Here is a 20,388-nt window from a genome sequence, read left to right as displayed (position 1 = left end):
AGCGAAGTGAGTGCTGCCAACATCCAGGCCACCTGCTGAATGCAGGGAAGGAGCTTCCGCACAGGGTCCCGAATGCCCTGGAGATGGGGCCCTGGCGCGGTTGCACTGACTGTGGCTCCTGCACAGCTGTGCGAGCTGGGCGTGGGGACTGGTGAGCAGACCTAGACACTGAGTGATAAACTGCGGTAGGAAGGTATGGATTTTCCAGGCTGGACAATGCGCTTGTTTAATCATCGGGGTCTCCTCTTCCTCCTTCTCTCTCCCTCCACAGGCCTTCAAGATGAATCAAGCACTCTGAAAAGCAGCTTAGTAACTGTGACTGACTGGAGTGACTGTTCAGATGTATAGCTACCTGTGTAGCTCCACAGGTCAGAAGATCCAGGTGCCAACAGTGTGTCGGCATCGCCGTATGTCAATAACTTGCCAACATGATACTAATGCTCCTGCCTTAGAGCATGTTCCACAATAAATAGGAAGCTGCTTCAGAGAACAAGAGTCTCTTTAATGGCACCTAATACAGTATTGAAAAACAAAGTGTCAACAGATTTTGAAGCATATAAAGTGTTTAAGACTTCTGCTTAAAAATGGCGTGTCGTTGAAGTCATAAAAAGGTTTTTCTTCAGAACGGTACAATAGCGTTTCAGTGTATTTTTTTCCAACTAATTTTTAAGGGAGAACTTTTTAATTACAGCAGGCTTTGGTTTGACTTAAAACTTTATGTCTTTCTTATGTATGTTATCACATTGGAAGTGTTTTATTATAAAATTCTGTTCGTATCCTTAAAACTGAATTAGTGGAGTCAGTGAAATCTTAAGGGTAGATTGATTATTTTTTCTTATAGAAGTTTAGAACTATAAAAATATAGCTAGGCCCATGTTAAATACATTTCCCAGAAGTACCTTTACCACGTTCAACTTTGATCCATTGTAAGCATGTTGTTAAAAAACAATTATTTTCTAACTTTACCATTTCTGCAGCATAATGTTTAGCTTGGATATTTTATGAATAAAATGTTACTATTTTCAAGATGGATTCAAGAATTAGTTCTCTCATCTTCTCTAGCTAGACCTTCTCCACCAATAAACCTTTCTTTGCTCCAAACCCTGATTATTGAGTATTGGCCTTTCTTTTGAAGCATTGGCACACGAGCCAGCCAGGAGCTAGAGTTCCTAGTGGATTGGCCCCCACTGTGCTGACCGCCTATATGGTGCTGCACCCCCCCCCCCACCTTACCCTCTCCTGCACTTGTCATATTTGGAGTAAGGAAACATCTTTGGACTTTGGTCAATTGTCTGTGTGATATAAGCAACCTTCCCCCTCCCCCCCCCCCGCCCCCCGCCCCCAGCAGTTTGGTAAATGATACCTTTGTAAGCAATTTTGAAGCATTTAACATTTATATTTTTCTCCCTGCCTAATCCCTCAAGAAGTTTGGAGACTTTGAATGATTATTATTATTTTCACGGCAACATGGTTGTTTGCATAACATTCTATAGGAATCTGTTTTCTCTATAATAGGACACAGATTAGAAACCCTTGATGAGGCTTTGACTGAAACGTCATGTTTGAAGGAGACGTGCACAGACTCTGGATCTCCCCAGAAAGCTCTAAGGAATTGAGGTTGACTTCTGAGGCTGATCAGAGCCCCTTGGAAAAACAGCCTGGTACCTTTCTTACATGGTTCGTGGCAGTCTTTCCAGGTTGCTTTCCTGGGAGGTGGCAAAGGAAGACCCTGAGGACATTTTGGGGGACCTCGAGAACCTGAGGAATTCACTCCAATCTATAGGTATTATAGGCAAATGCTGATGGCAACTATGTGGCTTGGCTTCTCAGCCATGAGGCTAATCTGGAGATTCCTTATGAAATTCCAGCAAAGCAGATATATAATCAATTGCTGTTCTTGTCGTACTTATGCAAATCACAGACCAAATTTACTGAAACTAGACTTATGCAATGGATTAGTCTTCACTTGGCTATCTTTGATAAAATGAGGGTGATTTTCAAGAGAGAAATTGTTTCAATTGAAACCATAATGTACAATTGTGGATATTAGGTTATAGCTTGGTTAACTGTCCTCAAAATTTTATTTTTTTCACCTGTGGACAGGACTGGGTCCTGAATTTTTCTAGCAAAAATGTTTGGCTGCAGCCCTCTTAACTAGTGTTTTACTTTTCTCCCTTCCTTTGCCCTGGAGTTATTGAGAACTAAAACTTTATTCTGAGCCTTGCATATGCAGACTGTAGTTAGATGATATAATGTAAACTTCGGAGAAATCTTCACAACAGCTCACATTTGATGGTTTAGGTGATGGATGCTGTGTAAGCCACAGAGACAGCTGATGTTCGGACTGCAGATCAGTGCAATCTGTCGAATTTCACTGCCTGCCTTCATTCCCACAAAAATGAAGCTCTGAGCCTTTCATCTGGGGGGGTCTTCTAGACTGACAGCCTTACAGACTCAGAGACTGGCTTATGGTTTGCTTTGATCCTTACTTAGGGTACATGTATCCTGGCCTACTGTTTCTTTCACCATTGCTGTGGTCTCTGCTTGTAAACTGTGCACCCAAAATGCCTCCACTAGGGCTCAGGCGGGCGTGTGAGATTATAAGGGCCAGAAGAGGGGCACCCATGGGCAGACAAATCTTACTGCTAGCTAATCCTCCCTTGGTGTTGAACCTGGGCCCAGTTGCTCTATTTCCCTCAAGATTGAAGAATGAACAGAATGGGGGGAATTGTAACAATGACATTCTTCTCTCTGATAGCCTTCAGAGAAATATGCTACAGATATGTTAACTAGCAGAATCCTGCTTGAGGCTTGAGCAGCAGCAGCTCCCCCCTCCTCCCCCTGCCCCCCCCCCCCCCCCGCCAACTCCCTTGTCAGCAAAGAGGTAGGGAAACATGCACAAAGTAATGACTGCTTTTCAAAGATTCACAGGAGTCGCCATAACTGGACTCAGACCAGTGGGCATCAGTGGACCAACTGGGAACAAAGAGATTGAGAAATTTCCCACTTTTCCTTGGTTCCCTTTTGAGGCTTACCTGTCTATACCAGCACCCACCCCTTGCCTTGCCCCTCCTCCCTTCCCTTAGGAACAATAGATGCCTGGATTCCAGACTCTCTTAAGAAGGATTTGATAATTAGTTTTCCCATCTTCTAGAGCTAGGACTTCTCCATCAATAAACTTTTACATGCTCCAAAAAAGAAAAGAAAAAAGCTGTTTTAAGTGTCAATTAATTTATCAAAATATGAATAGAAAAGATTGTCATCACTGAATTCATGTGTATGTAGTTTTCGTTCCACTTTTTAAAAATGCCCAACCCATGTTACAAAATGCCTCAAAACTAATTTAGTTCTATTCTTAACAATGGCATTGTCAATGGTCAGAAAGTTCATATAAAGTGTTTTTGCATTTTTCATACTTTGTGATTCTATCTGTACTCTTTCCCAAAAGTAACATTTTAACTATATGGTTTGTTGGGTTTTGGGTCTCTTCATTTTGTCATCCTTTTAAGTAAAGACCTCCATTACATCATTGTGACTGTGGCTGAGTTACTAGAGATGATTTTTGAGTTAAACTTAATCTTGTTAGGGGATTTAAGCTTGCCTTGTTGGTTATGCCATATAACATCCTGATCTAAAGTTCGAACAATTTACCTATTTCTGTCCCCTTCCCCCTGTCTTTTTACTTGTAGTCCACTATCATCCTTTTACAAACTTCCCACAGGGAACATTTTATGTAAATGTACACACTTTATATGGAAGTTTCTAAAACTTTTAATAAAAGCTGAATAAAATTTTGATGCAGTGGGACAGAGATAAGCAACCTACAAAAACACACCGTGCCTAAGAAGGCACACAGGCACAGGAGCCACTGCGTTCATTCACTCAGTTGTTCATTCATTCAGTCATGAGATCTTAAACTACTTGGGCTTGTGTTGTTGTTGTTTTCATGCATTAGTAGTTCACTTAATTAGATAAACTTTGAGACATAGTTATTGGGATAATCCTCACCCTAAAGATGTTCTGTGTCTACCAGAGAAAGTGTTGGGGAAATTGATGAACTTCTGCTAAGTACACCCAACATTTAACCCCTAGAGTGCCGGGGAGCGAGATCGCCCTCCTCCTGTCTTTCGCCAAAAGTGCAGGGAGCGCTATCAAAGCTTCGAAATGGCAAATGGCGTCCAGTCAATGTAGTAAAGCTTTCCTTAAGTTTTTGAATATGTAACTTCATTTGTTGGCGATTCATAATTTTTTTCCTAAACTGCTGTAAAATCAGCAAAAATGCCTTGGCAATTTTAGCATAGTTCCTAGGATGTTGGTTGGCACTCAAAGGGTTAAATTTAGTCGCTACATCTGTGTTGTAAAACCCAATGCTTTAACTTATCTGTTTAGGCCTATCATTTTGTCTGCTAGATCTGGTGTGTTCATTTTTCTTTGGACCATCACCTTACATTTCCCTTCACAGAGGCACAGCTCTGGTTATTGGCAGAGCTTTTCCATACTTGTACTCCCTCTTCTCTCTAAGTTCCACAGGAGCTAGAATAGTCCTGTGATAGGCACCTCTCTCAGACACCAGAGAGGTGTTACCAGACAGCCCCCTGAGTCAGAGGGAGAGGGCTGTCCCCGCCTCGATTCTTGTCATGCTCGTAGGAATGAATTCAAACGAGTGACTCCAGATAATTGCATTGTGATGAAGCCAACTTATTAAAAAAAATTAAAGTAAGTGAATGTATTAAAGAAGCAAGGCAAACAAATCTACTAAACTACATCTGAGTCTGGTGAGGGTTCAAGTGGTTATATACCCTTCTATCTCTAGCTTTTAAAATTCCTTTGCTAGATATCCTGGTACAGGTTAGCTCTGAAGGGCTCTCTCCCTCTACTTTGTTATGGCTTTCCCAGAATTTATGAGAAGCACCTGGCAATTAAGTTCTGCGGCTGCTGGCTTCTCTGTTTAAATAGTGGGATGAGATAAGACTGCACTTTTCCTTCCCCCTCTTCCATCCTCTTTGCGGTCTTTCAGTAGTTCCAGGGTGATTTAAGGTATGTATTCTCTAGTTGCATTAAAATTCCTCCCACTCTCCCCCTTTTCTTTCCCTTCCTCTCCTGCAGTCTTTGGAATCTGCTCTCCAGCATTCTTGGTTGGGGGAAGATAAGGGTTTGCTATTTACAATCTGGCTACAGGTGGCCAAACTGTTAGGCCTTATTTTAATTTTTTGTCTCAGTTTCCCTATTCCTCCTGCCTTGGAATTTTCCTAGCTTCTTACTATCCTACTAGAGGCCCAGTGCACGAAATTTGTGCATGGGTGGGGTCCCTTCTCCTGGCCAGCGATTGGGGCCTATCAGGGCCATCTTGCCCAGTGCTGATCGGGGCAGTTCGGGGCCGGGGAGGGGCCATGGGAGGGCTCTAGGGCATGTCCGGCTCCATCTCACCCAGTCCCGATTGGCCAGACCCCAGCAGCAAGCTAACCTACTGGTCGGAGCATCTACCCCCTGGTGGTCAGTGCACAATCATAGCGACTGGTCGGTCGACCACTTGGTTGGACACTTAGCATATTAGGCTTTTATATATATAGATAACAGTTCAGTACATTATCTCTACTAGCACAACTCTGAAATGTTGAAATTTGTTTTAAACACACTTAAGAAAACCCTGCCCTTATACAGCCATGGCACCTGATTTCCCTTTATTGCTTCCAGTTCATTTATATCCCTGGAAAAAATATTTCAAGTATTATCATGGTTGAAATGGTTGAATACACACACACACACACACACACACACACACACACAATTTTGGGGGGGTAACAAACATGTTCATTTACTTTTCTTTTCACTGAGAACTTCCAAACAATGCGATTTTCCTGTTAAGTCTTTCATGCTTCAGAAAAAAAAACACGTTATTTTCACCCATGCTGTGATTAGTATCGGAAAGTGTCTTGCTCACAGATAACAGAGATACCAACTCTTATGCAAAGCTTGAAACTATATATTTTACCCTTGACTGCCTCAGTTCAGAGTCCTTGATTTGTCACTGACTGTGGCAAGTTACTTAAACGCTTTCATTTCCTCCTCTGTCAAATCAGGATCCTAACAGTACTTTACTAAGAGGGCAGTTGTGAGGCTGAGGTGAGTTAGGGCATGTAAAGTGTTCAGAATGGTGCTGGGCATGTGGTAAAAGGCTGGTTTGGGGAATAACTCATTGTCTTTGTTCAAAAATCACTGGAGCAATTTCCATATTTGAATAATGGTCTCCCGCTTACCCGATTAGTTCCACACACAGGACCTAAGAGAAGTCAGAACTTGGCCCGTCGCTTCTGTGGGAGGCGGGTACCACGCAGGCTTCAGGACTTCCTTTGTTGGCTTCAAAGGCAGCCATGGCCAGCGCTTCCAGCTCAGCTCTTGCTGATGCTCCACCCCAGAGACTGCTTTCTGAATCAGAGGAGCCTACGCAGTTATTTAAGGCAGACTAGCCAGGTAATGGGCCATAACATCTTGGCCCCTTAGCCCTTCCTTGAGCAGTCACTGTGAATGACAGTGGGCAGACAGGTGCAAGAAACTAGAAGTCACTCCATGCAGCCAGAATATGTCAACTCAACCCGAACCTCTTTTGAGGAATAGTCTCAGACTGCCCCCCGAGACGACTTACTGTTTACAAGACAGCACTCGTTATACGCTTTCTGTTAAATATATGAAGAAAGAATCATACGGAATGGGGACAAAGACTGCAACATCTGATTAAGACTGCTTTACAAAATACCTCCTGACCCCCTTTACTGCTACAAAGGGATAAAATATATACACATCCTGTAAATAACCTGTTTATTTTTTTATAGAAAGCCATAACAGAAAATGATTAGTCTATAACTATGTAAGAACATTTACATCCATACAATCAACAACTTCAAAAATTCATATTTTAAAAATAGTTTGAGTGTTAATTATAGGAGAGCCCCAATGGGATCATTGTGTGAACGGTTCACCTTTATAACAAACCCAAGACACAGCTTGCAGCAGTGCTCTTTAGACGTAAGCATTTTTATCAAACTGTTTGGAGGGGTTTGCGGTTTTGACATTTTCTCCACCGTGATACTTTGCCCGAGAAGACATGACAGATGTGGCCCCATTGTATGCGTAGCCCATTCTGAAAGGCAAAACACAGTTCTGTAGATTCTGTTTTACACGGTAGGGCAAACAAAAATGGGAAGAATCCACTCTCCCCCTGCTTCTGTCATAGCTCAGCCCAAGTCTCCCTGATTGCTTTCAGTTAGCTTTCTTCCCAAGAAATGTTTCAAAGTCAATTCTGAACTGCTGGTGTGACAATCTCTGCAGAAGAAGCTCATGGCTTTTTCATTTGTTCAGTGATTATCCTTTAAAACCATTATTTAAAACTTCTCTTCCGGTGAACCTCGGAGACCACAGTGACCTTCATCAGCAATTTCTATGTGAACATTATGATGAGGCTAAAGTGAAGAATGCCCCCATAGTCAGACCCATAGTTCTACTTCCAGAACTAGCTTTGGGATGTAAGAATGACGAGCTTAAAAAAAAAAGAACTATAATTAACTATATTCTATTCAATATAATATTTACTATGTTTAATATATTTACACTATATTCCTATCCTTTCCCAATTCTGGGTTTTTGAAGTTTCTAAGAAGCATGAACTATCTATAACTTGTCTCACATGTAGTGATTTGGAATAGGATAGTACTTTTTAACAGGTCATTTTGTTTCTTTTTCATACCTGGGTGTTTTGTTGTTGTCATATATTGAAAAGCAAAATATGATGCCACCAATTATGCAGAGTGAGGCTCCTGACCATCCAATAAACAGAGCGGCTCCTAATTCATACCTGTGAGGAGGAAGGATTACACAAGTATTACGGCTTACTTATTAAGGGGAGAGGGGTGTTACACAGTAACACTACTAGCTAGCATTTACTGAATGCTAATTATAATTTTTGCTATTAGAGCTTGTACAGGAAGTAATAACACCTTGTATCCATATAATGCTTCAAACTTTTCTCAAAGTGTTTTATAGACATCACTTGATTATCTATCCCCGAGAAGTAAACAAAGAATAAGAGTATACCCAAATCTCAGGGACTATGTGTTTCTCATGTTTGTCTATATCCCATTCTTGAAGAACAATGTTTTTGTTGTTTTTTTAATAACGAAGTGGTTCTCAAACTTTTTGGCTCATAGTCTGCCATTGCAAGGGGAAAAAATGATGGTTGCCATTCCCTACCTAAGGGTGCTTTTCTTTGTAAAGTGAAGTCACAGTAGGAAGGTCTGACGATACAGAATCCACAGAGGAACTAAGAAAGGAAAGTAAGAAGTGAGGGTAAGAAAGACGTGCCAAAATTAACTCCCTCCCCAGCCCAACCCCCGAACCAGGTGCAGGGCCAGGACCAGAGTGTGGTATCAAGGTCACACCATGATGTTGATAGCAGCTGGCCGGTGCCTGTCCTGAATTTGTTTCATCTCTTTCTATGAGCTGTGTCACCATCAGGCTGGGCAGGTCTTCTGGGTGGTTTGAGTCACAGCAGTGATGGGTAGTGGAACAGCATGGCCCTGGCCAACATCTGGCGCAAGTAGGAAGCAACATTTACAAAATGACTAATGGTCCACTTGCCTATTTTCAGATGTGACTACCGAGGCAATTTCATGGCCTGTATTACAATTGGGAGGGAGACAAGCACACAATTCATTCTGCCCTGTGATCCCTCCTTTCCTCACTCTTGTGTTGCCTTTCCTTGGAAACCAAGGTGATAGCAGAAGCACTTCATCCTGCCCTGGAGCCCTGATTAGGCTCTGGGAACCTAGAAACTTCGACTGGTAGCATCAGAGGCAATGGCAGAAACAGAAGGTTGGAGGTTAAGTAGAGAAAAACATCTCAGTCTGCACGAAATGAACAGTCCAAAAGAGGACTGGAGAGAGACGTGCACAGGTAAGAAGCGAGCTGGCCAAGGGTGTTGAATTGGCAGTTTTATAAAAGACTAGTAGCCCATCGAGCGATATTGCATGCAGTAAGGTGCTCGCTGCTTCTGCAGGAGCCGGTGGGAACCGCAGTGTGCCCCCGGGAGCCGCGCTGCTTCCACGGGAGCCGTGTAGCTTCCTCGGGAGGTGGAAGCGAGCCGCCCACGGGAGGCGGGAGGGAGCCAAGCTGCTTCTGTGGGAAGCAGGCCTGCAGTCTCCTCTCTGGGCCTGCGCTCTGCTGCGGAGGTGGGCTGCCCCCCCCCCCCCCCCCCGTCCCCTAGAGGCCCTCTGAAGCCCGGGGTGTTGCCACAGCGAAGAAGCAAGCATCCCGCCTCAGTCACTCCACGCCCACTGCCCAGAGGCCCTCCGTCGCCACGGTGATGAAACAAGCATTCCACCAGGCCACTCACACTGCCCGATCTCCGCGGCAGCCCCCCCAGGACTGGGAGACTTCGGCAAGGCTGAGGGGACTGGGTGCTGCCACCTTGTGGCTATGGGCACCACCATCTTTGTGATGGAGTGATCGTTAGTTTGCATATTACCCTTTTATTAGATAGGATGCCTTCATTAAATATGTTATACATCTAAAAGGGAGGTCCTGGAATTCCCACATCAGCCCTGCTTTTAAGGTGTTTTAACAAGACTATGCAAATAAAACAAGCACAGTGCCAAGCTGTAGGTGCATATCATTTGACCTTAAAACATCTAAAAGTCCTATAGTAAGCTGGCGTCATAGCCATCCATTCTCTTCCTCTTACTGCAGAGACAACTAAAGAAATGGCATATTGAAATTTTCTATTTGAAGGGCATTGTTATAAGATTACAATTTAATGATACTTTCCACTTTTATCTATCCCCCCGCCCCCATGCAACACCCCCCTCCCCCAGAGTTTATGCTGTCTTCTCTCCTGAAACTATGTGTTAGTATAACTTAGTGTAAATAACTCTGGAAGAAAAAGTCTGAGATTTTTCTTAAACTACTTAGCTTTCTAAAATAGGATGACAGTGCCAGGTACCATGGTTGGTTAAAAATAAATCTCTAATTGACCACCAGAGCTCGGTGCTATGGATTCAAAAGAACATGTAAATGTGTGCAGTGTTGTGACAAATCAGAGGATACATTACCCAGGCAGCTCAAATGTCTGCAATTGTCTTTATATTTATTTAAGCATCTTGAAACGTTCTGAAGGGATTTAAGAATCAAGAGTTTGGCTTATACTAAAAATTGGTTCACTTATTCCTTTTTAAAATATATGTTAATTTTCTTAAGGTCACTGAATATAGACTCCAGTACAAGGAAAATATCATTTTCATTTGAATTCCTTGTGATTTTTGTTGGAGACAAACACTTAATGAGTGGTAGTACCAGTTTTGAGTTGAAGTTTTTAAGAGACTCCATGTCTATACGAATAATTTTTAACAATTCGGATGTGAGGGCTTTTGTGACTTGGTGCTTTCTCTTTCAGAGACTTTTCCTCCTTCATTCTGTAAAAGACATGTTTAGCAGACTTACTCAACAGTTACTTGAATTCATACCTATCAGTGTGCATGATCTGGCAAAAATGGACTTCCATTATTGAAAGTCAGGATTGAGGAGAGCAATCTGCTATCCACTCAGATTTGCCATGAGGACACCTCCTTGACACTGATTGGGAAACTATCTCTGCTTGGAACTCTTTCTTCCTTTTGGTGAGGCTAAGAAGCTGGCTTCAACACCTTAGAAGACTATCCAAATTTCAGGTGATCCAGTTGCAGGTCTTTCTTTTGTTAACAATACCCTCCTGGCCCTAGACCAGCTTTCCCTCTCATTGTGTGTTCTCTTTATTGAGCTGTTACAATCACCTAGTACAGTGGTTCTCAACCTGTGGGTCTCGACCCCTTTGGTGGTCAAACTACCCTTTCACAGGGGTCGCCTAAGACCATCCTGCATATCAGATATTTACATTACGATTCATAACAGTAGCAACATTACAGTTATGAAGTAGCAACGAAAATAATTTTATGGGAGAAACTAAGATGGCGGCATAGGGAAACACCGAAATTGCTGCCTCCTACAACAACTTCAAAACACAATAAAAAGACAAAATGGACATCATCCAGAACTTACAGGAAGGCTGGCGGAGTGGAAATTCTACAACTAGAAGGAAAGAGAAAAGCACATTGAGGGTCAGGAGCTGCAGAAGTAAAGTGCAAAGGTACGGAGGCTCGAGAGTGCGTGGAAAGGGGCTGGTACCTGAGGATGCGGCTGTCTTTTTTAATCGGGAGGGAGTCACAAGCTCCCGACTGCTCTGAACTCCTGTTTCGAGAAGTCTCTGGGGACCCAGGACTCATACGGGGAGAAACTGGACTGTCTGGCAGCAGGCAGAACTCGGAACTCGAGGGCGGCTTTCCCCCAGAGGTGCTTGCAGCAATTAAATTATCAGGACACTGAGACGCACGCACGCGCTCGGCCCCTTAGGACAGGACTGAGAATCCGCCATAGTTCCTTGCTCCACCCTTTGATTCCCTGAGACCCCACCCCACCCAGGCTGCAGCAGAGGCTTTTGCATATGAATGCCCTGGCTCTTTGCAACCTGAAAATTACCTAACAAACTGCAGCTGGGCCACAGACCCAGAACTTCCAAGAGAAGGCCCAAGGCCCCACAGCAGCTTGCATTGCTTCACAGCTGGGCCTCATCAGGGCACCTCCAAACTCCAAAAAAGGAAGGGGAATCTGCAGTTCTCTTCATAGCTCCTGCTGGGTAACCTCCAAGAGCCAGTGTACCCAGTGGTCAGAGGGGGACCATCCGGATTACAACTCCTCAGATCCATAAGGGACACACCCAGGGGGCAGACTCAGTGAGCACCAAAGCCCCACTGAAGCAAGTCTTGCCCCAGAAGGGTGTCTTCAGCACAGAAGTTCTCCCACTGCAGACACAGCTGATTCTCACTGCCAATTGGCCTGGAGGTCAATTCCTCCCAGTGATCCTACAACAATCAAGGCATAACTACAACAAGACTGTGCACAAAGCCCACAAAGGGGTGCACCAAGAGTGTCCACCTCAGGTAACAGGGGAGGCTGAGCCACTGGGCCCTACAGGACACCTAGCACACAAAACCACTCTACCAACACAGGGAAGCATAAAAAAAATGCGGAGACAAAGAAACAGGTCACAAATGACAGAAATGGAGGAAAGCAAACGACTGGATATAGAGTTCAAAACCACGTTTATAAGGTTTTTCAAGAATTTTATGGAAACCGCCGATAAATTTAGTGGGACCCTCAAGAAATCTAGTGAGACCCTCGAGGATATGAAAAAGGACCAACTAGAAATTAAGCATACACTGACTGAAATAAAGAATAATATACAGAGATCCAACAGCAGACAAGAGGATCCCAAGAATCAAGTCAAAGATTTGAAATACAAAGAAACAAAAAATACCCAACCGAAAAAGAAAAAAGAAAAAAGATTCCAAAAATGTGAAGATAGTGTAAGGAGCCTCTGGGACAACTTCAAGCATACCAACATCAGAATTATAGGGATACCAGAAGAAGAGAGAGAGAGCAAGATATTGAAAACCTATTTGAAGAAATAATGACAGAAAACTTCCCCTACCTGGTGAAAGAAATAGACTTACAAGTCCAGGAAGCGCAGAGAACCCCAAACAAAAGGAACCCAAAGAGGACCACACCAAGACACATCATAATTAAAATGCCAAGAGCAAAAGACAAAGAGAGAATCTTAAAAGCAGCAAGAGAAAGACAGTCAGTTACCTACAAGGGAGTACCCATATGACTGTCAGCTGATTTCTCAACAGAAACCATGCAGGCCAGAAGAGAGTGGTAAGAAATATTCAAAGTGATGAATACCAAGAATCTACAACCAAGATTACTTTATCCAGCAAAGCTATCATTCAGAATAGAAGGTCAGATAAAGAGCTTCACAGATAAGAAAAAGCTAAAGGAGTTCATTACCACCAAACCAGCATTATATGAAATGCTGAAAGGTATTCTTTAAGAAGAGGAAGAAGAAAAAGGAACGCTTACCATTTGCAACAGCATGGATGGAACTGGAGAGCGGATAAATACCACATGATCTCACTCATTTGTGGAATATAATGAACAACATAAACTGATGAACAAGGACTGATCCAGAGACGGAGAGGCATTGATTGGACTGTCGGGCCTTGGAGGGAAGGTAGGGGAGGGTGGGGGTAAGGGGGAAAGATCAACCGAAGGACTTATATGCAAGCATATAGGCCTAACCAATGGACACGGACAACGGGGGGGGGGGGGGGGGGAGGGCATGAGCGGGGGGGAGGGGGGGAGAGGAAGGGGGTAACGTGGGGATAAGGACACATATGTAATATCTTAATCAATAAAAAATATATTAAAAAAAAGAAAAAGAAAATAATTTTATGGTTGGGTCACAACATGAGGAACTGTATTTAAAGGGCCAGAAGGTTGAGAACCACTGACCTAGTACCTTCATTATTCTAAAAGGCTAAAAAACTGCTTAACCGCAGAGGGGTCCATGATCAGCAGGTTGAAGACAGAACCTCGTTTGACAGATCAGAATGTTGTTTTTGGAGCCTCTCCCAGATATTCTACTCAGTTAATAGGACTAATCCAAAGCTGCCTATAGGACTTTAATTCATGTACGTAACTGAATGCAAATGTAGTAAATGAGTAAAAGGGGAAATTATACTTGAATACAGAGACATTAAAACACAGATTATGCACTTAAAATTTTCCCCAAAAAGAACCATAAAGATCAAAGGCGTTGAAATAGCCTCTAAGCTATTGGATGAAGTTATTCCCATCCGCCTGGCTGTGCTCAGATCTCTCATTCCACGTTGAGAGAACCAGAACTAGAACCCCTCTGATGGCCTTAATTCTGATGCCTTTCATACTTCAATTCCTATTTCAGCCCGTAAACTTCACAGTAATCCTGAGGGAATGGACTGAGGAACACCTGTTATTTATTTTCACCTCCTATGTTTGCCTTCCTTGCATCCAAACCCCTGCCACCACTTGATCTGCCATCCATGGAGAGCTGGGGAGCATACCCTGGTTGCCACCACAGAAACAACAGGCTAAACCTCGTGCTAATTCATGTGTTTCAGGGTAGATGAGAGAGACATTGCTCCTTTCTCAAGGATCTTACAGTCTAGCGGGAATAGTCAGACATTAAGCAAACAATTATAGTAAAGTGTGATGAAACATAACATTAGAATCAGAAGAGCATTTTTTTTTCCAAAGTAAACATTACCTGTTCTCTCAAATCCATTTGGATGTGGTTCAAGTAAATGTCCAAGGTGACAAAAGTGACTATTATTGTCAGCGCATGGTACTGGAACTTTTTTATGTGCCAAGATATTTTTATACATATTCCATATTCAACCTTCATTGCAATTCTGAGATATGGGTTTTACAAATGAGGAAACTGAAACTCAGGGAGATTAAATTACTTGACCCATATCTCAGCTAAGTAAATGGCAGGTAGAACCAGGACTTAAAACCCATAACTGTGATCCAAACCCTGAGCTCTTAGCCATCACTCCTTCCTTTTATGCACACCTCAACCAAGTAAAAGACTTCATTAATATAAAAAATGCGATCAGTGCACTGGTTTCAGTGATTTCAAAAGCTGTGTGTGTTCTCTCTTCCTGGCTCATTATGTTCTCAGTGGCTCAGAGCTCGGGGGTATGGAATTTTTCTAAATTCCCTCAGGCTATCTTTTCACCCAGCACAAGAAAAGGTGAGTGCAGTAATTAAATCAGGACATGCTGGACTTGAAAAAGAGAAAATCAGCTCCTCTAAAAGCAAAACAAAAACTGTTTGGTGAATGAAAATGACCACATCCTTTTAAGATCCCAAAGAAGTGAAGTGACCTTGCTGAAAGTCACGGAACTAGGAGCCAGGTCTTTGACCATCAGGATAGTGGGGTTTCCCCCACTAAAAAACACATTGTCCTACTCCTCATTTTAATCAAGAGTGGCAGGAGCCAGCCTTTTGGCTCTCTGAGCAGCACCATGGCTGCGGGCAAGAACAAGCGCCTTACGAAAGGCTGCAAAAAGGGAGCCGAGAAGAAAGTGGTTGATCCATTTTCTAAGAAAGATTGGTATGATGTGAAAGCACCAGCTATGGTCAATACAGTGGGGCCTTGACTTACGAGTGTCCCGACTAACGAGTTTTTCGAGACATGAGCCGTCTCTCGGCCGATTTTTTGCTTTGAGTTGCGAGCTAAAATTCGGGTTACGAGCCAGCTTCAGATACCCCACTGCTAGTTGGCGCAGCGAACGTCACAGTGAACGCCACAACATCAGCCCAGCATCACGTGTCTCACTCGTTCACTTTTTGATTTGACATACGAGTAATTTGAGTTACGAGCTCCATCACAGAATGAATTAAACTCGTAAGTCAAGGCCCCACTGTATAAGAAATGTTGGGAAAACACTAGTCATGGGAACTCAAGGAACCAAAATTGCATCTGATGGTCTCAAGGGTTACGTTTTTGAAGTGAGCCTAGCTGATCTACAGAATGATGAAGTTGTGTTTAGAAAATTCAAGCTAATTACTGAGGATGTTCAGGGCAAAAACTTCCTAATTTCCATGATGTGGATCTTACCCATGACAAAATGTGCTCCATGGTCAAGAAGTGGCAGACCATGACTGAAGCCATTGTCAATGTCAAGACTACCAATGGCTATTTGCTTTGTCTATTCTGTGTTGGTTTTACTAACAAGAGCAACAATCAGATTTGGAAGATCTCTTATGCTCAGCATCAGCAGGTCCACCAAATCTGGAAGATGATGATGGAAATCATGACCTGAGAGGTGTAGACAAATGACTTGAAAGAAGTGGTCAATAAGTTGATTCCAGACAGCATTGGAAAAGACAGATAGGCTTGCCAATCTATTTATCCGCTCCATGATGTCTTTGTTAGAAAAATCAAAATGCTGACGAAGCCCAAGTTTGAATTGGGAAAACTCATGGAGCTTCATGGTGAAGGTAGAGGTTCTGGAAAAGCTACTGGGGATGAGACAGGTACTAAAGCTGAATGAGCTGATGGATATGAGCCTCCAGTCCAAGAATCTGTTTAAAATTCAGACATTTAATGATGACAAGTAAAAAATCCTATTTGTGAAAATAAATAAATGAATGGCAGGAGCCAAAATAAATATTCCAATTACCTTAAAACAACTAAGTACGTATAAAAAATATTTGAAGTTTAGAAAATACACTTATATAGTATCAATGTTAACATTTTAAAATTAAATTCCATTGGTTTGCCTTCTTTTATTTCTTTAAATCCTCACCTAAGGATATGTTTTTATTGATTTTAAAGATAGATGAAGGTAGAGGGAAAGAGAAACATGGATCGGTTGCCTCCTGTACGCGCCCCAAATGGGGATCGAACCCACAACCTAGGTATGTGCCCTGACCAGGAATCTGACCTGCAACCTTTTGTTGTAAGGGACAATGCTCCAACCAACTGAGCTACACAGGCCAGGGCAGTTTGCCTTCTTTTAAATATTACCATCTAAAATAACCTTTACTCAGAGGCTTATAAAATCCAAGATCTATATAACTGCATGGATGGATTTTATCCTATATAATAAAAAGCTAATAAGCAAATTGACCCAACGGTGGAACAACCTGTCGCTATGATGCACACTGACCACCAGGGGGCAGACGCTCAATGCAGGAGCTTCCCCCAGCCCACAGGCCCTAATCGCTGATGGGGCCTGCCAGCCAACCTCCTGGTTTCTCCTCCCATCTGGCAGGCGATGGGAACCAGGAGTGGGTGGTGGTGGATGTGGCTGTTTCATGGGGGGGAGGGGGGCAAGGGCTGGCTCCCTCCTTGGGGCCAGTGGCCAACCTCCTGGTCCCTTCCCTGCAGTTGGCAGGTCCCGGGCTGGGATGGGTAACGAGGGGTAGGTGTGTGGGCAGGCAGCGCAGGAAGGAGGAGGCAGGGAGGCGGGGAGGCGGGGAACCTGATCGGCCCCGATTGCAGGCCAGGCCTAGGGACCCCACTCGTGCACGAATTTCATGCACTGGGCCTCTAGTATTAAATAAGTACTCGAATGGCATTATCTACAAACAAACATTTCCCCCAAAGTACTCTACATTCTAGAAGCAGCGTGTTTAGTGCCTGTGTATCTCCCTGAGACTGTCGCAGTATAGTCTCACTTATGAATTCATGTCATTGAACAGTTCTCTCATGCTGCCTGAAAGATGCCCCAAGATTTCCCACGAGACTGCTAAAAAGTGGCAGGTGCCTCCCCAATGGTGACTAAAGTAGAATGGGTTGCTTTTAGAAACCAAGATGGCGGCATAGGTAAACACCTGAAATTGCTGCCTTGCACAACCACTTCAAAAATACAACTAAAAGACAAAACAGACATCATCCTGAGTGGAAATTCTACAACTAGAGGGAAAGAGAAAAGCACCCCGAGACTCAGAGGAGGTGCGGAAGTAAAGTGCAGAGGTACAAAGGCGCACGCGGAAAGGGCTAGCAACGGAGGATGGAGGACGCCGGTGTCTTTTTTAATCGGGAGGGAGTCTCAAGCTCCGGACTGCTCTGAACTCCAGTTCCGGGCGAGTCTCTGGGGACCCAAACTCATAGTGGGAGAAACTGGATTGTCTGGCAGTGGGCGGAACTCGAGGGCGGCTTTCTCTCAGAGGTGCTTGCAGCGATTACCGCGGGACACTGAAATGGGACACTGAGACGCGGGGCCTCTTAGGGCAGGGCTGAGGATCAGCCATAGCTGTTTGCTCCACCCTGTTGATTCCCTGAGACCCTGCCCCACCCAAGCTGTGCACAGAGGCTTTTGCATATGAAAGGCCTGGCCCTTTGAGATCTAAAATTATCTAACAAACTGCAGCTGGGTCAGAGAGACCCAGAACATCCAAAAGAAAGCCCAAGGCCCCACAGCAGCTTGCATTGCTTCACAGCTGGGCCTCATCTGGGCACCTCCAAACACCAAACAAGGAAGAGGAATCTGCAGATCTCTCCGTACCTCCTGCTGGGTAGCCTCAGACAGAAGCTATAGTATCACCTCCTTAGAGACCCAAGAGCCCGTGTACCCAGTGGTCAGATTGGGACCATCCAGATTACAACTCCTCAGACCCATAAGGGACACACTCAGGGGCAGACTCAGTGAGCACCAAAGCCCCACTGAAGCAAGTCTTGCCCCATAAGGATGTCTTCAGAAGTTCTCCCATTGTAGACACAGCTGATTCTCACAGCCAATTGGCTTGGAGGTCAATTCCTCCCAGTGATACCTACAACAATCAAGGCTTAACTACAACAAGACTGCACAAAGCCCACAAAGGGGTGCCCCAAGAGTGTCCACCTCAGGTAATTGGGGAGGCTGAGCCATTGGGCCCTATAGGACACCTAGCACAGAAAGCCACTCTATCAACACAGGGAAGCACAAAAATGTGGAGACAAAGAAACAGGTCACAAATGACAGAAATGGAGGAAAGCAAACTACTGGATATAGAGTTCAAAACCACGGTTATAATGTTTTTCAAGAATTTTCTAGAAACCGCCGATAAATTTGGTGTGACCCTCGAGGATATGAAAAAGGACCAACTAGAAATTAAGCATACACTGACTGAAATAAAGAATAATATACAGAGATCCAACAGCAGACAAGAGGATCCCAAGAATCAAGTCAAAGATTTGAAATACAAAGAAGCAAAAAATACCCAATCAGAAAAGAAAAAAGAAAAAAGAATCCAAAAATATGAAGATAGTGTAAGGAGCCTCTGGGGCAACTTCAATCGTACCAACATCCAAATTATAGGGGTGCCAGAAGAAGAAGAGAGAGAGCAAGATATTGAAAACCTATTTAAAGAAATAATGACAGAAAACTTCTTCCCCTACCTAGTGAAAGAAACAGACTTACAAGTCCAGGAAGCACAGAGAACCCCAAACAAAAGGAATCCAAAGAGGACCACACCAAGACACATCATAATTAAAATGCCAAGAGCAAAAGACAAAGAGAGAATCTTAAAAGCAGCAAGAGAAAAACAGTTAGTTACCTACAAGGAAGTACCCATAGGATTGTCAGCTGATTTCTCAACAGATACTATGCAGGCGAGAAGGGAGTGGCAAGAAATATTCAAAGTGATGAATACCAAGAACCTACAACCAAGATCACTTTATCCAGCAAAGCTATCATTCAGAATTGAAGGTCAGATAAAGAGCTTCACTGATAAGAAAAAGCTAAAGGAGCTCATCACCACCAAACCAGTATTATATGAAATGCTGAAAGGTATTCTTTAAGAAGAGGAAGAAGAAGAAAAAGGTAAAGATACATATTATGAACAACAAGTACATATCTATCAACAAGTGAATCTAAAAATCAAGTGAATAAAAAATCTGATGAACAGAGTAGACTGGTGAAGATAATAGAATCAGAGACATAGAAAGGGAGTGGACGGACAATTCTTGGGGGGTAAAGGGGTGTGGGGGGTGGGAAGAGACTTGACAAAAATCATACACCTATGGATGAGGACAGTGGGAGGGGTAAGGACAGAGGTGGGGTGGGAACCGGGTGGAGGGCAGCTATTGGGGGGGGGGGGAAGAGAACAACTGTAATAATCTGAACAATACAGATTTATTTTAAAAAATAAAGTAGAATGGGATAATTTAAATAATAATGTCTACTTATATATGGAAACTTCATGGAGAATTATCAAATTTAGGAAACCCCAAATAAAGACTGATTTTCTGGGGGGGGGGGGTGCCGATTCTAAATTGCTTTTCAGTGCTAGTTTATGGCAGACATTCATGTATTATCTTTCCATGTATTATGATTTATCATTAGGGTAGTTCAGAATTCTACACATTCTATATATTAATACAGGTACACTCTAACACTTATTGATCACATAACATGTGCCGCTGTGGTGGGTGTTTTATACGTTATTTACTTTCATCCTTAACTTCACAAGCAGGAGGTGCTAGCTCTGTCAGCTAGCCCAGGTCTGAGCAGAGGTCTGACTCTAAAACCTGCCTCTTAATCTCTCTGCCTCCTTCTCTCTTGTAAAGTGCTCAGTAGGTATCTTTACAGGAGTTCAGATTTTTGCCAATTATTCATGGGAACTTAAGAACCCATCCACAGTATAACAATACATTAGCCAAAGAACATTTCATGTCCCCAAAATTACATAGTTCAAAAACAAATCAGTTGTTTAGCAATATCCATGCCATTGGTCTCCATTCATGTGGATAACTGGGAGTTTACTGAGCCTGCATTTTCAGTGAGAAATGATGTGCCGGCATAATACTCCAAGTAGCACAATAACATGTTTACACACAAACGCTGAAGTCTGGGTAAACTGACTGCAGAGGGGGCTGTGCTTCAAGATTACAAATTCCGAAGACAACCAACACTGTTCCGAGACACTTTAGGG

At 43.3% G+C, this 20,388-nt stretch overlaps 2 protein-coding genes and 1 pseudogene across 8 annotated transcripts in view; 2 read left to right on the top strand and 1 right to left on the bottom strand.

The window, feature by feature from the left end:
* DZIP1 (DAZ interacting zinc finger protein 1) overlaps positions 1 to 1,107 on the top strand; it is a 54,466-nt gene extending 53,359 nt beyond the window's left edge. For all 5 annotated transcript variants that reach the window (XM_059684974.1, XM_059684970.1, XM_059684969.1 and 2 more), the window contains one exon: positions 272 to 1,107. In XM_059684974.1, the coding sequence (XP_059540957.1) occupies positions 272 to 348 (77 nt within the window). In that variant the 3' untranslated portion in view covers positions 349 to 1,107. The remainder of the gene's footprint in view (positions 1 to 271) is intronic.
* Positions 1,108 to 6,802: 5,695 nt separating this feature from the next.
* Positions 6,803 to 20,388, bottom strand: part of CLDN10 (claudin 10) — a 128,651-nt gene continuing 115,065 nt past the window's right edge. For 2 of the 3 annotated variants that reach the window (XM_059684965.1, XM_059684964.1), the window contains exons 4-5: positions 7,742 to 7,849; positions 6,803 to 7,138 (exon numbers count right to left, since the gene is read on the bottom strand). In XM_059684965.1, the coding sequence (XP_059540948.1) occupies positions 7,018 to 7,138; positions 7,742 to 7,849 (229 nt within the window). In that variant the 3' untranslated portion in view covers positions 6,803 to 7,017. Of the gene's footprint in view, positions 7,139 to 7,741; positions 7,850 to 8,244; positions 8,315 to 8,430; positions 8,582 to 20,388 lie in introns of all 3 variants that reach the window. The other variant, XR_009451356.1, reaches the window with a different exon arrangement.
* LOC132228486 (small ribosomal subunit protein eS1-like) lies at positions 14,973 to 16,079 on the top strand (annotated as a pseudogene).

This window comes from Myotis daubentonii, chromosome 2 (assembly GCF_963259705.1).
Source record: "Myotis daubentonii chromosome 2, mMyoDau2.1, whole genome shotgun sequence".
Classification (NCBI taxonomy): Eukaryota; Metazoa; Chordata; class Mammalia; order Chiroptera; family Vespertilionidae; genus Myotis; species Myotis daubentonii.
The sequence above is the reverse complement of the archived record's forward strand: the minus strand, read 5'-3'. Positions and strand labels throughout refer to the sequence as shown.